Raw genomic sequence first — 16,015 nt, 5'->3', positions numbered from 1 at the left:
TCACAAAACCAGAAAGCCTGCTTTAAAGCAACACCTGCACAGTTAGTTAGGAGCAGGTGTAGACCAGCCAAACTAAATCAACTCTGCTTTTAGGAATTCATTTCCAAGTGTTTTGAAATGCCAGATCTTGCAAATAAAGCTGACCTTTTCATCTGACGTTATCTTAATAGAAATAAGATTTTAAAATATATTTCTCAGCTATTTTTGATTCTAAATTCCTATGACCATGGAATAATAAATGGGCCTTAAGAAGTAATACAGTGCTTCCCTAGCTTCCAATTTCTCTCAGCATTTTATTTGCAATTTTGCCTTGATGTACACCACATAACATACACACACACCAACATAAAAACAATTTCTTTTTGCCATCATGGTTTCTATACTCAAAGGTAGAAATTAACATACACAAATTCCCTCCTTCTCTAAGAATAAAAATTTTAAGTGCATTTTCTTTCTAGTACAACATTGTAAAACACCTCTGAAATTTTGCTCCATTTTATTTTACAACTAAGTGTCCACCTTACATCACGGAACATTCTGGTCAGGTGGCTGTATTTAATTCATTACTTTAAATAAAAAATGACAAGTCACTTGTCACATTCTTCTCTTGACAACCCATCATACTAACTGTAGATTGCTTCCTTCTATACGTTTCCTTTTCCTTCCTCTTTTCTCCTCTTGGCTAGTTTCAGTTGTGGCTTCTATCATGGGATTCATTCAACAAGCCAAACATCTCCCTTTCCCACACTATTTACATTATTTCCTGAAAAATCAGCCACTTATTAAAGAAGTAAAAATTGTCTATGCCTTTTTTTTTTTTTTTTTTTTTGGTATGCGGGCCTCTCCCGTTGCGGAGTACAGGCTCCGGACGCGCAGGCTCAGCGGCCATGGCTCACGGGCCCCACCGCTCCGCGCCATGTGGGATCTTCCCGGACCGGGGCAAGAACCCGTGTCCCCTGCATCGGCAGGTGGACTCTCAACCACTGTGCCACCAGGGAAGCCCTGTCTATGCCTATTTGGATGCTATGAAAAGCTGCCACTGACCTCATTTCAAACACTTGCTAACCCATTGAGCAACAAGTTTTTTCTCCATTTATACGATGGGGATGGAAATGCTTGACAGGTCACTGCACTTCTTAAGAAACACTGTCATGAGTTCACAAAACTGTGCTCCTCCCCTGCCCTCCTCCACCCACCATGTACACACACCCCTGCAGCTATGTTACCCTTTCAAGTTATCTAACTTTTCTGGCCTTAAGCAGTTTGAATGTAGATATAAGGGGACTGGACTTGAAGCTGTCTTCTCCATCTCTGACGTTCTATTTTTCTCCAATTATGCTTCCTTTTCATTCAATTACTATGTCAGTATATCCCATTACTAAGTTTTTTATCTCCTCTGTGGAATAAAACTTATTCTACTCTGTAATGACACTGACTTGTATTCTTTAATTGTCCATAGTCTTTGGACTTAAGGCACGAGAAATCCATATATTTCGGTAGGAATTTGACTCTGTCCCTATGACTGTGATTTCTTGGTGAACTTTTAACAAAGGGTGAGCATAGGAAGAATGTAAAACATGTTTATCCTCAATCAAAAAGTTGCTTCATCCTGCTATCATGCATGTTCCTTAAGGGCAAGAGCTGAGTCTGTGATTTTTTTTTCCTAATTCTCCGCATGACTCTATACATAGTGGATACTCAATAAATATTGTTCATGACTTCACATTTAGTTTCTATGCTGAGGACTGGTAGACGGGGGGCTCTGAAGGAGCTCACTGCAAGTCTAATGCTCTCTTAATGTGTGGCAAGGGCTCAGGGTTTAAAAATCCATTTCCAAATATGTTGCTAATTTCCAGTCTCTTTAGGAGAAAACTAACCCATTTAGCAAAAAACTGCCTGTTTTCTGGTGTTAGTAGAATGCAAAGGCTAAAACACTTACCTAAACCTACCCCTGGTTTCTAGGTTGCATTTCTTACTTTATATTTACTGTGGAGATAACCAATATGTCAATTTTATAAGAGCTGTCACTGATGCTGGAATTTCAAGTGCCATAATCATTATACAACACCATAAATAGGTTAGAGAAATAACCCAATACTCTTTTGCAGACAAAGAAAAAAAAGTCATCATGGAAGTAACAGAAGAGATGATGACACTTTTTAAAGGCATGGACCAACATTCCAAATGCCAAGAATCAGCCAAACAACTGAGCTACTTGTCAGTTTTTTAAAAGTCAACCCTGAAAATATATCCTAAAATTTGGCAAAAAATGAAAACCTTCACTTACACAAATATATTTATGGCACCATCATCATTACACAAGATCTACTGAGTACACTCTTTATAACAGACAGTTTATATCCATTAATCCTCCCAGTAAGGCAGGTATCGTCCCTGTTTTAGAGATAAGGAAATTGAAGGTCAAAAAGGCCATTCAGCTAGTAAGTGGCAGAACTAAGACCCAACTCCAAATCTGTCTACCTCTGATCCCTGCATTCTATCATCTAAGCCACATAGAACCTGATTAAATGACCAACAATACTGAATGGTCAGATATATTTACTTAATGGAATTTTAGGCAACTATTAAAAATTTTGGAAATAAAATATACATTTCATAGTATATATGAAATAATGTTACATTAAAAACAAAACAAAATTTAAATACATTCTTATCATAACTAAGTAAAAATATGTATACATTTGGATAAAAATTAGAATAGAGCACAAAGAAATGAAAAGTTTTATGGTCGGGAAGTGGGCTTAATAAATGGTATATATTTTTCTTGACGTAACTGTTTTTAATGAATTTTTTAAAATTAGGTCAGCTACAGTAATCAAGACAGTGTGGTATCAGTGAAAGAATATACAAATAGATCAATGGAACAGAATAGAGAACCCAGAAATAGACCCACATAAGTATAGCTAACTGATCTTTGACCAAGGAGCAAAGGCAATACAATGGAGCAAAGACAGTCTTTTCAACAAAGGGTTCTGGAACAACTGGACATCCACATGCAAAAACAGGAATCTAGACACAGACTTTATACCCTTCACAAGAATTAACTCAGAGTGGATCACAGACCTAAGTGTTAACAACAAAAATTATAAAACTCCTAGAAGATAACATAGAAGAAAACCTAGATGACCTCGGGTATGGCAATGACGTTTTAGATGTAACAGTAAAGGCACGATCCATGAAGGAAATAATTGATAAGCTGAACTTCATAAAAATTAAAAACTTATGCTCTCCAAAAGACACTAACAGGACTTCCCTGGTGGCACAGTGGTTAAGAATCTGCCTGCCAATTCAGGGGACACGGGTTCGATCCCTGGTCCGGGAAGATCCCACATGCCACAGAGCAACTAAGCCCGTGCACCACAACTCCTGAGCCTGTGCTCTAGAGCCCATGAGCCACAACTACTGAAGCCCACGTGCGACAACTACTGAAGCCCGTGAGCTCTAGGGCCCGCATGCTGCAACTACTGAGGCTGTGTGCTGCAACTACTGAAGCCTGCGCACCTAGAGCCCATGCTCCACAACAAGAGAAACCACCACAAAAAGAAGCCCGCTACAACAGTAGCCCCCGCTCACCGCAACTAGAGAAAGCCCGTGCACAGCAATGAAGACCCAACGCAGCCGAATAAATAAATAAAACTATAAAATAAAATAACAAAAGACACTGACAAGAGAATGAAAAGAAAAGCCACATGATAGCAGAGAATACTTGCAAAAGACACATCTGGTAAAGAACCGTTATCCAAAATATACATAGAACTCTTAAAATACAATAATAAGAAGACAAACAACTTGATTAAAAAATGGACCAAACGCCTTACTAGACACCTCACTAAAGAAGACATAGAGATGACAAATAAGCAAATGAAAAGATGCTCCGCATCATATGTCATTAGGAAAATGAAAATTAAAACAAGATAACTACTACACACCTATTAGAATGGCCAAAATCCAGAACACTGACAACACCGACTGCTGGCTAGGATGTACGGCAACATGAACTCTCATTCATCGGTGGTGGTTATGCAAAATCATACGGCCACTTTGGAAGACAGTTTGGAGGTTTCTAACACAACTAAACATACTCTTACCATATGAATTATCAGTAGTGCTCCTTGGCATTTAAAGGGGTTGAAAACTTATGTCCACACAAAAACCTGCACATGGATGTTTACAGCAGCTTTATTCATAATTGCCAAAACCTGAAAGCAACCAAGATGTCCTTCAGTAGGAAAATACAACAGATAAACTGTGGAATATCCAGACAATGGAATATTATTCAGAGCTAAAAAGAAATGAGCTATCGAGTCATAAAAAGACTAGGAGGAAACTTAAATGTATATTACTAAGTGAAAGAAGCCAATCTGAAAACTATATGACATTCTGGAGTATGCAAAACTATGGAAACAGTAAAACGATCAGTGGTTACCATGGATTGAGGGGAGGGAGCAACAAATAGGTGGTGCACAGAAAATTTTTAGGGAAGTGAAATTATTCTGCATGATACTATAATAGTAGATACATGCCATTATACATTTGTCCAAAGCCATCGAATGTACAACACCAAGAGTGAATGTTAATGTAACTTTGGGTGATAATAGTGTGTCAATGTAGGTTCATCGATTGTAACAAATGTACCTCTGGTGGGAGATGTTGGTAATGAGGGAGGCTATGAGTGAGTGGGGGGCACGAGGTATATGGGAACCCTCTGTACCTTCCACACAATTTTACTGCGAACCTAAAACTGCTCTAAAAACTTAGGTCCATTAAAAAAAATTAAGTCAGCTTTTTCATCTGTTCTCAACCTTTTGGTTTATTCTTCCTTTGATTATGAAACTTTGGAGTGGGAATGGGGAGGCTACTATCATAGTTTTTAAGACCACTGTGGAATATTTTCCTTGGCTGAGCACTTCAAAGACTTTATCTCATTTAGTCTTTTTGCAACAATCTTTTGACGTAAATATTTCTATCCCCATTTCAGAGGTGGGAAAAAGAGGCTTAAGGATTAAGATGACTCCACCTGGAAAATGGCAAAGCTGGCAGAGAAAACCAGGTCAGCTTGACTGTAAAGCCCATTTTCTTAATCATTCCACTATACAATATTACACAGCAGTTCCCTGACACAAAGTTGGTGGTAGGCCTCCCATAATCAGAACTCCTTCTGAGCCTTGCATTAAAGAAAATGAGACCACTGAGGAGCAATTCACAGTCAAAATAACTGACATTCGTATCAGTAGTCTCTGCTTTAGTAAAAATAATTTCCCATTCGAATCATACAGTATTTTTTAAATAATGTTAATTATTTAAACATTAAATATTAATGTTTAAATAATAAACATTATTATTAATGTTTATTAATTATATAAACATTATTATATTATTAATGTTTATTAAGTGTTTAAATAATAAACATTTAATAAACATATTAAACATTCTAAAATGTTTTTAATATATCAGGATTTTACCAGTTTTTTGTGGTTTTTTTGGTCTTTACAGATAATAGATTATGTTTCCATTGTTCACCAGTAAGGAAACAGTTAAATCTTGAGGGTACACCCTGGTTGGATATCTCCCTTAACCATCTAAAGAAAAAAAAAAGGTCACAGTCAGTTACTCCCGTTAGATCAGTGTTCACTGGAACATCTGTAGGCACACATACATACTCTCTTTACCGTCATCCTTCTGCAGGCCACGGTCAGAGTGAGCAGTCAGTGAATCTTCCCCAAGCGCTGACATTTAATACCTGGTTTAGCGGCAAAGATTCAGAGAGGGGTGAGCTGCGCCCCTGGCCTTCAGGTAGGTCCAATAACTTCATTTCTACCAGAGCTAAAATATGGGAGCCTACGTTTGTCAACTTTAAGGGAAAGATGCCCCCCTTCAGCAGTATGTTAGTTCCAGGTGGACTGGGTGTCCAGGTGGGGAAGGGATGATGTAGAATTTGGAAAGAGAGGGGCTTTCTGGTCTCAGGCTGCTGCAAGGATTTTATTCCTGTGGCAACAGTGTTGAAATTTTAATCTTAGTGCATAAATGCTTCTCTGGCATAAGTGTCAGAAGGAAGACCTAATCCTGGTTTTACTGCCAGCAAAAAAAATCAAACATTGTATGCCTCAAACCTGATTAACCGTGCAAGAGAGTGTTAATTCGTACACGAAAAGACTGCAGTTACACGAGGTTACCTGCTCTTTTGGAGCAATCAGGAAAACGGGCAACACTGATCAGCAAGATTTAATGCTTCTGGGTACAGTAGCTTCCTTTGGAAGGAAAAGAGTGTCAGTTCAGACACAGGAAACTACAAACCCAGACCTTACATCATTAGCCCTTTTTTGATTCTCAACTATGCCCTAGCTTCACAGTGAATAAATGAAAATCTCCCTGCTGAGGAATGTTAGCATGGGGTTGGGAGACTTGTATATATTTATTGGTCCTATATTTCTGACCTTTAAAAAGAACCTTTAATGTGTTGACTTTGAAGCTTCTTTCGGTCAAAGAACAGTGTCTTTTTTTTCAAAATCTGCCTGTGTTTATCTGGCCTATTTAAAGAAAACCACTTCAGTAGATTATTTTAGTTCCAGTGTCACCTTTTAAAAACTCATTTAAAAACCAAGATGTGATGAATAGAGTCATAGTAAAACCGTGGAAAATATACTATAGTCTATTCCTGTGAAGACATACTTAAGTTAGTAAAGGAAAACTGCAAAATAAACAAGTATGGCAAAATAATGTGAAAACACTTTCAATGTTCTTGTTCATTCTTTAAATACATAAGTCATCTGGCCATAGTTTAAAATGAATAATCTAAAAATTAAATACACAGATTCTTGAACTGTGTTACAAGAAGAGGTAATTCATCTTAACAGTAATCAACTTTACCACTATTTTTAGGGCCCTGAGATTATGAGGTGAGCCAAATAGCAGGGCACCAAAGGGAGAACAGGTCAGAAATCTTTGGTGACCCAAAATAAGCTACAAAAAGGGGTAGTATTCCTTATGTCTTGCCCAAGAAAATATTTCTGTTTAATCTACAATAACAGTGTTTTCACTTATAAGAAGCCAAAATCCCTATGAACTTTAAAATGAAGCCAGTGGGCTACAATGAAAACATTTTGTTTTTAATTTTCCATTTAAAAGCAAATGTTCTTGTTGTATGGTCACCCCTTGGGATCTGGGACCCATTACCTCTGTAGAGCTTGGTTTCTATCCCAATAACGGTCTTCACAGGTGTTTACAACAAGCAGGCTTTGGTGCTCCCTCAGCCCAAACGTGAGCAACTCTCTAAAAATCATCACACATCATGCTGAGTGTAATCGCGTATGGTTTTCCTTTACCAAACTGAGCGCCGAGAATACTTCCTTTCAGTTCCTATGGAGAGCATTTTCTTAGTTGCACAGATGCCTTCTCTCATGTATACCTGGATAGGCCACGAGTAAATAAAACACTTGCCCAGGTTATTTCATAAGCAAGGCAAGTTGCTGAACCTACAAACCACCATGGTCTGAGGAAAAAAAGGCTTGCTTTCATAACCTTAGTAATAATCCTTCTCATTCACCAGTTCCTCGCTTGGTTTAATAACCCACAGACGATTCTTAAAATATCACACCTTGAGGAGTCTCCCAAGTAAGCTAAACATAAGTAGAAGAGAATAATTAGCAATTAATTACACCTGATCTTCAAGGCAAAAAGCCCCACCAAGATCTCACTAGACTGACCATAAACTCCACACGGTCCAAAGAACCTTTGCAAGGGGAATAAAAATAAATTACAGCATCAATGAACATTTCTTCAATACTTATAATGTGCCAGCATATATGATCACACATGTGCTATGTGATTTACATGTGTCACCCCATTTATTCTCAAAAATAACTCAATGAATAGGTACTAATATTATCCCCATTTTGCAGATTAAAAAAAGAGACAAAAAACTTGCCCAAAATAGTTACACAGCAAATAACTTTTAGAGCCCAAATTTGGACTCAGACATTCCAACTTCAGAGTCTGCATATTTAATGAGGGGTTAGAGAAAGGGTAACAAGAAGAATGAAATATTTCCTGTTATTTAAACTGAACCTACCACCAACTCCTCTGTTGTATATGTTTATCCAATTCTCACTAGTCTAAAAAATTATCAGTCTACACTCACTAACCAGACTCCCAGATCCTGAAGCCCTTCTAATCATCTCCAACATTATAAACATCATCTACCATGACTGGCAGGTAACTGCATTAACAACCTTACTTTTTATAAGTTCAAGCATAATCGTCACAGCTATGACCTACAGTGTATAAAGCCCTGTCCTAAGTGCTTTGCATGTATTAACTTACTAATCACAACTTACATCAACCCGTAAGGTAGGTAAAATTATTATTTCATTTTACAGATGAGGAAACTGAGACACAAAGAGGTTAAATTACTTGCCCAAGGTCACACAGTTAAGTGACAGAGCCAGGATTTGAATCCAGCCAGTCAGCCTTCAGAGCCCATACTCTTAGGCACTGTTTTATACTGTTTTTGAAGCATACTAACAATTTACTCTTAAAAGTCAAGGAATCTGTGCTATTTTGTTTCCTTTAATCTTTAGTGCCTAGGACCTCACTCTGCAAACAGGGCGTGCATTTCCCATTAAGGCTCCTGACATCTCTCCAAGGTAAGTAATAATTTTTCTAAAAATTAAAATTTATCGGTCTTCCCTGGTGTCGCAGTGGTTGAGAGTCCGCCTGCCAATGCAGGGGACGCGGGTTCGTGCCCCGATCAGGGAAGATCCCATATGCCGCGGAGCGGCTGGGCCCGTGAGCCATGGCCGCTGAGCCTGCGCGTCCGGAGCCAGTGCTCCGCAGCGGGAGAGGCCACAACAGTGAGAGGCCCGCGTACCGCAAAAAAAAAAAAATTAAAACTTATCAAGCTTACTCCATCTAGTAAATACCTGTTTTAAAAAATCATACAAATATTACATTCTGAATAATTCTGGCACCTCTTTGCTTAATGCCTGCTTACAACAGAATTACTAATTACTTCCAAGGTTCTGGAGCTGGAAAGAGAGATCTGAAATAACAGCCACTAACTCTATTTTCTTATCCAAAAAGAGGGAGGAGTGGGGGCTGGGGGAGGAAGGGAGAAGGAGAGGTGTTCAGGAAACTTCTCTGCATCCCTAAAAGAACTCTAAAAACCGGAGGAAGAGCAGCTGAGAAAACAAATAGCCTCTGGCGGGGTACCCGCTAAAGTCTCATTACTGTGTCTCCATGACTAAATACAGGAGTAGTAAAAAAACATTATCAGGTAAATTCTCCCCTGCACTCCAGGTATTCAGAGACTAATCTTTCGGTTCCGCAAAATAGTCATAGCTTTTTATTCTCTGTGCCTCCGTCACACCCCCGCCCCATTAACCTAAGGAGGCCCGAGGGTGAAATTTTTATTTTATTATTTTTTTTTTTTTTTCTGTACGCGGGCCTCTCACTGTTGTGGCCTCTCCCGTTGTGGAACACAGGCTCCGGACGCGCTCGCTCAGCGGCCGTGGCTCACGGGCCCAGCCGCTCCGCGGCATGTGGGATCCTCCCGGACCGGGGCACGAACCCGCGTCCCCTGAATCGGCAAGCGGACTCTCAACCACTGCGCCACCAGGGAAGCCCGGGGGTGCAATTTTGAGTCGAGCTCCAAAGCTCCAAAGAAGTCCGTGAGGCCGCCTGGGCCGGGAGTCTCTTCGGGCTGCGGTTTCCAGGCAACCCCGCTCTAGCCACAAGCAGCCCTGCTTCCTACTGTGTCACCTGTTAATAAGAGTCCCCAGGAGACGCTCCAACAACACCCGGACGGGGGTAGCCTGACGCCGCTCCCGGTGCCGAAGCTTTCCCGTAACCTGGATGTTGGGTCTGCGTCAGCCATTCTCACCTGTTCTTCCCTAGTTTTACGTCTTGGCTCCCATCTGGTCACTTCGCATTTTTGGCGTCTTTATTCAGACAGACTCCTCTCGCGGAGCCACAGAGACAAACTATCGTAGCCACTCATCCCATAGAGAACGGATTTCTGGGAAATGTCGTTCTTTCTGTTGGCAAGCGGCGAATCTTTAAGGGAAAAGGACTACAATTCCCAGAAGTCTAAGGGACGCTAGTCCATGTCTAAAACGGGTCCCAGCTTCTTGAATGGTATTAAGCTGGAAGGTTCTGTTTCTCTTTGCTTACGTAGCTGCCTGAATTTTTGCTATTTTGCGAATTCAGGCCACTACTAGCTTGTGGGACAGCTCTTTTCTTAAAATGCTTCTTACGTGTGAGGGGATCTAAACACAGTGATTTTATATGAAGGGATGTAGTAAGGCAAAAAAAATTTTGTAATTCTTTCAGGTAAAAGATCTATCCACGATCAGAAAATATGTCACTACAAATGGTAACAGTCGGTAATAACATAGCCTTAATTCAACCAGGCTTCTCATTAATGAATTTTGATGGGCAAGTTTTCTTCTTTGGCCAAAAAGGCTGGCCCAAAAGGTCCTGCCCCACTGGAGTTTTCCATTTTGATATAAAGCATAACCATCTCAAACTGAAGCCTGCAGTTTTCTCTAAGGACTCCTGTTACCTTCCTCCTCTTCGTTACCCAGCCACTTGCACATTCAAAGGCAACTTAGAGTCTGAAAAGCATCAGTACATCATCCATGGAGGGAAAACACCAAACAATGAGCTTTCAGATAAGATTTATATCATGTCTGTTGTTTGCAAGAACAACAAAAAAGTTACTTTTCGCTGCACAGAGAAAGACTTGGTAGGAGATGTTCCTGAAGGCAGGTATGGTCATTCCATCGATGTGGTGTATAGTCGCGGAAAAAGTGTGGGTGTTCTCTTTGGAGGACGGTCATACATACCTTCCGCCCAAAGAACCACAGAAAAATGGAACAGTGTAGCTGACTGCCTGCCCCATGTTTTCTTGGTGGATTTTGAATTTGGGTGCTCTACATCATACATTCTTCCAGAACTTCAGGATGGGCTATCTTTTCACGTCTCCATTGCCAGAAATGATACCATTTATATTTTAGGAGGCCATTCACTTGCCAATAACATCCGCCCTGCCAACCTATACAGAATAAGGGTTGATCTCCCTCTGGGTAGCCCAGCTGTGAATTGCACAGTCATGCCAGGAGGAATCTCTGTCTCCAGTGCAATCCTGACTCAAATAAGCAATGATGAATTTGTTATCATTGGTGGCTATCAGCTTGAAAATCAAAAAAGAATGGTCTGCAACATCATCTCTTTTGAGGACAACAAGATGGAAATTCGTGAGATGGAAACCCCAGATTGGACCCCAGATATTAAGCACAGCAAGATATGGTTTGGAAGCAACATGGGAAATGGAACTATTTTCCTCGGCATACCAGGAGACAATAAACAGGTTGTTTCAGAAGCATTCTATTTCTATACGTTGAAATGTGCTGAAGACGATGTGAATGAAGATCAGAAAACATTCACAAATAGTCAGACATCAACGGAAGACCCAGGGGACTCCACTCCTTTTGAAGACTCAGAAGAATTTTGTTTCAGTGCAGAAGCAAATAGTTTTGATGGTGATGATGAATTTGACACCTATAATGAAGATGATGAGGAAGATGAGTCTGAAACGGGCTATTGGATTACATGCTGCTGTACTTGTGATGTGGATATCAACACTTGGGTACCATTTTATTCAACTGAGCTCAACAAACCTGCCATGATTTACTGCTCTCATGGAGATGGGCATTGGGTCCATGCCCAGTGTATGGATCTGGCAGAAAGCACACTCATCCATCTGTCAGAAGGAAGCAACAAATATTATTGCAACGAGCATGTGGAAATAGCAAGAGCACTGCAAACCCCCAAAAGAGTTCTACCCTTAAAAAAGCCTCCACTGAAATCCCTCCACAAAAAGGGTTCTGGGAAAATTATTACTCCTGCCAAGAAATCCTTTCTTAGAAGGTTGTTTGATTAGTTCAACAAGAGCCTTTCAGATTCAAGTGCATCAAATTTTCAAACCTATTTTAAAGAATCATAACAATGATAAAATTTATATTCCTATTTTTGTTTATTGAAAATGTCTAATGTTTTCTTTTAGTTATATGAATGAAGTGCCAGGTAAAAGTGCCTATAATACAATTCTAACTACAGTTATTGTATTTAGACCTATACAGGACCTATAACCTATATTTTGAAAATATTTTACTCAGTTATCTTAAAGAGAATTTATGACCTGAATTTTTTATTCAAGGAATCTTAAACACAGAAGCAGTAATAATAATCGAGCTATGCTTATATCCCTTATAGGACTTTTGATAACAAATAATCCATAGAGCAGTTAAAACAAATTTAATCAGTAAAAAAACTAACACTCAACGAAATTAAATGAATTATTTTGTGAACTATAGCAGTTTGGTAGTTGACCAAAAATTAAAGCTGAATCACCTGTATCCCACACAAATGTTCTTTGTACACCTCTAAGATGGCCACTTGACTATGTCCATGTACAGAAAACGCTATGAGGAGCTAAGTAGGTAGGTAGATAGATAGATAGGAAGAAATAAATAATCTCCATTGACATAAAGGAAGAGAAAAAGAATCTACATCGTTTGTTACATTTTATCAAACTATCCACATGCACTTTCTTCAAAGGATCCCCCCCATCATATGGTCCCAGATGATGAACCAGAGCTAGGCACTTGAACCAATTCTTTGAGAGATTTAATGAAAACGGCAGTCCACTGCTCCTTAGCTCTCCGAAACAGGGCACTAAGAAAGAACCACCAAATAAATCTCATGGAGAGGTTATTTCCCCAAGTAATATTGATTACTTACCCAAATAATAAAAGTTTAGAGAATTTGATAAAGTTAACAGGTAGATGATTTTAAAAGAGAAAAAAGAAATGTATGTGCGTTTATGAGTCTAGTTAATATGTGGAGTTTGCTGCCAATGAAAGTTATAAAATCAGTGAGCTTGCTAAGGTTCAATTAGATACTTGCTAGAATTGAAATTAAAAGGACTGTTAACTTTGAGGCTTCACATTATCAATTGATAATTAGATGACCTTAGATACAAATGTCTTCCCTCCTGGAATATTTTTCTGGAAAAGTATCTCACTTTAGCCAAGAGCCTAAACCATAACCTCTTATTCATCAGTTTTCACTAAGAGTCCACAGTGTATAAGTTCTTATTGCCAAATTTAGGGGAAATATGAACCATACAGGAGATGAAATCCTGGAACAAAAGTTCTTCTGCTAATAGTTCCATGTTTCAGATATTGAAATTAATTTGAAAAAATTAAATCATATTCACTTTGTTTCAGTAATATTGCTTGATGAATATATCTTTTGAATAATTGCTTGATGAATATACCTTTTGAATAATTTGCTGGACCATTGTTTTGATTTTTGTTGTTTCCATCACCTATATAAAACTAATAAAATATGAAAATGTCTTCTGTTTATATTGATTTATTTCAATTATTAACATTTGTAGTTACCCAGTTGCAGGCAAAATGATACTGTTTAATTTTCTCAGGAGCTCTCTGTTTTATTTTTTATCTGTTAGTAGAAAGTAGCACAAGTTGGAACTGAGATAGCCTCCACAGGGTTCAAAAGGGTTATTCCCTCAAGTACTATATACGTTCTCTTATCTTGACTTGTCTTCAGTGACCAAGTGGCTAAAAAATAATTACCCATATTTGTTTTGTAATCAGTGAGATCAACATATGGTAATCTGAGTGATTCAGTTATAAACTCACTGGGTTCTACAGTCAAGCTCAGATCTCATTAGCATAGCTGTTTTGTTGTGTGTGTGTGTGTGTGTGTGTGTGTGTGTGTGTCAAGAGCAAGTACTTTGGTTTTACTTACCATAAATTTTTGTAAAAATAGGTCTTTTAAGTCATCTCACCAATGAGTCCACCAGATGTGATTTTAAGATAATAAGGGTTTTTTTCTACTAAGCACATGCAAACTTTCAAATGAACCACATTAGAAAAGTATTCACTTATCCCAATGATGTAATGCTTTTGCCGAAAACATTTCTAGGACTCACTTTTCAATCACCGTCAGAGCCTATGTTTCATTCCTTTGAAGATATTCAATAGTTAGAGATGGATTTGGTTTCTGGAAACAGACAAATGTCCAAAGTCTAGTAGGGCATAACTCTCAGTATTATTGGCACTTTAGGCCCAAAAATGAAGTCTGAGATAACAAAATGGGTTTTCTGATAAGCCTCACAAATGAGTGCTAAAGGTAAGTCCCAAAACGCTTTACACAAGAATAATATCAATAAATAAGTATATGGCTTTCCAGGGTGACTATTTTAAGGGACTCTACTCATCTACAAGTACAAATGAGCTCAATGTGTTAGGAGGAGGGAAAGCATAGTGGAAAAGGAGTAGTTCGTCTAAAGGGTGAGATGAAGCTTGTCACGTTTGAGGAACTGAAAGAACATCAGTCTGGGGAGCACATAGTAAACATGGGGAGCAAGGAGTGACATAAGCATGGAGAGGTGAGCAGGGCAGGGGCCCCCAGTTTTTCATCAGTACAATAAAATCACATACAATTTCATTCCTATCATGTTGACCTGTCCCCTACTGCTTACCTCTCTGTTTTACTACTCTCTTCACACTTTGTGCTCAGTCTCCAAAAATGCTGAACTGATAACATTTCTGGTGAGCAGCCCTAGTTGTTTCACGTGTACTCAGGGCCTTGGGGCAACCCATTCCTTCTGCAGGGCACACCTTCCCTCCTGCACTTTATAACACCTGCCAGTACCCTAGTCCATCTGGCCCATTCCTATCCACTCTTTACATCCCAGTTCAGACACCTGCTTCTCCTCCAGGAAGCCTCCTCTGAACCCCATCACCTCCTTAATAGCTGTAATGCTTGCAGATCTCTGCTTATAGACTCAGAGTTACAAGAAATAAAACTGTATTTTTCTATAAATCAACTCACATTACATTATGCATCCCTTTTACTGTGCGTTGGAAATTTAGCTTTAATAAATTTAGAGCTCTCTGTGTTCACCCAACTTTTTGTCCAAGTTCCAGAAGAAATATAATGCTGAGGTGTCAAGGGCAGGAACGAGTGAGGGTGAATTATCTGGTACTTAGGGTCATTGTCCCGCCTCACTATAGCTGCTTCTCAACATCCACGCTCCCACCTGGCCTGAGGTTAGCTTGGAAGATGACTCCTGGGTTGCACCTCAGCCTTAACCACAAGGTATTATAAGGTCTAGAATGCTCTCCCTCTCTCTCTCTCTCTCTCCCTCCCTCTCTCCCTCTCTCCCTCTCTCCCTCTCCCTCTCTCTCTCTCTCTCTCTCTCCCTCCCTCTCTCCTTCTCTCCTTCTCTCCCTTTCTCCCGCTCTCTCTCTCTCTCTCTGCCGCTTTCAGGTCCCTTCTGGGCTCACATGATGAGGAGATCTTTCTGCCCCTTCCTTTCCCAGCGTGGCCACAGTTCTCTCTGTGAGACCATCTAGGACTTGTCTGGTTTTTGTACCACTCCTGGGCACATCTTCCTGCTCTTTCACCTTTACTGGGTCACAGAACCTCTTCCCAAGTTTCTCTGGCTAAACCACTTCATCACCATTTCGCCTCTGAAAGTCACTTGCTTCTTCCACACTGTCAGGAAAGTGAGGTGCACCTTCGCTCTGCTCCTGACTTCCCCAAGCTTATCTGGGGTTTCTACTGTTCTCCCAACTCCACAGTTCAACCCAAGGTATAGGATACTTTGTAATTTCTATATACCTAGTACTTAGCATAATGCCTGGCATATTATAGGCACTTAAATTGTCATTGAAATGAACTGAATTAAATTCTTCAGTGAGTTGCATCTGTATTCCAGTATGGGCAGTCAAAGTGACCTATTCATTGCCTAGCTTAACACTGATATAGATATTTAGAGTAAAATAGAGTGAAAAATTATACTAACTGAATAAGCAAGAGATGTAAGAATAAATGGAAGCAACAAACCTCTGAATGACCCCATAGATGAGAAGAAGAAAATAAGTATGTCAGGATAATTGAC

General features: G+C 39.5%; 2 protein-coding genes across 3 annotated transcripts in view; one reads left to right on the top strand and one right to left on the bottom strand.

Annotated features, from left to right (window-relative positions):
- CUNH11orf74 (chromosome unknown C11orf74 homolog) overlaps positions 1–10,011 on the bottom strand; it is a 59,480-nt gene extending 49,469 nt beyond the window's left edge. Inside the window, exons 1-2 of one of the 2 annotated variants that reach the window (XM_029209312.1) lie at positions 7,195–7,209; positions 6,195–6,269 (exon numbers count right to left, since the gene is read on the bottom strand). The gene's annotated coding sequence lies outside the window, so the exon portion shown is untranslated. Of the gene's footprint in view, positions 1–6,194; positions 6,270–7,194; positions 7,210–9,898 lie in introns of those variants that run through there. The other variant, XM_029209311.1, reaches the window with a different exon arrangement.
- On the top strand, positions 5,638–12,591 carry RAG2 (recombination activating 2). Its single transcript, XM_029209310.1, has 2 exons — positions 5,638–5,814; positions 10,348–12,591. Exon 2 carries the CDS (start codon positions 10,376–10,378, stop codon positions 11,957–11,959), a length of 1,584 nt encoding a protein of 527 aa, XP_029065143.1. The 5' UTR covers positions 5,638–5,814; positions 10,348–10,375; the 3' UTR covers positions 11,960–12,591.
- The last annotated feature ends 3,424 nt before the right edge of the window (positions 12,592–16,015 follow it).

Source organism: Monodon monoceros, unplaced genomic scaffold, assembly GCF_005190385.1.
Source record: "Monodon monoceros isolate NGI ecotype Baffin Bay Population unplaced genomic scaffold, NGI_Narwhal_1 Super_Scaffold_7, whole genome shotgun sequence".
Taxonomy (NCBI): domain Eukaryota; kingdom Metazoa; phylum Chordata; class Mammalia; order Artiodactyla; family Monodontidae; genus Monodon; species Monodon monoceros.
The sequence above is the reverse complement of the archived record's forward strand: the minus strand, read 5'-3'. Positions and strand labels throughout refer to the sequence as shown.

Coding starts and splice junctions, on each gene's coding strand:
- RAG2 (XM_029209310.1), top strand. CDS start 10,376: ATGTCACTACAAATGGTAACAGTCGGTAATAACATAGCCTTAATTCAA.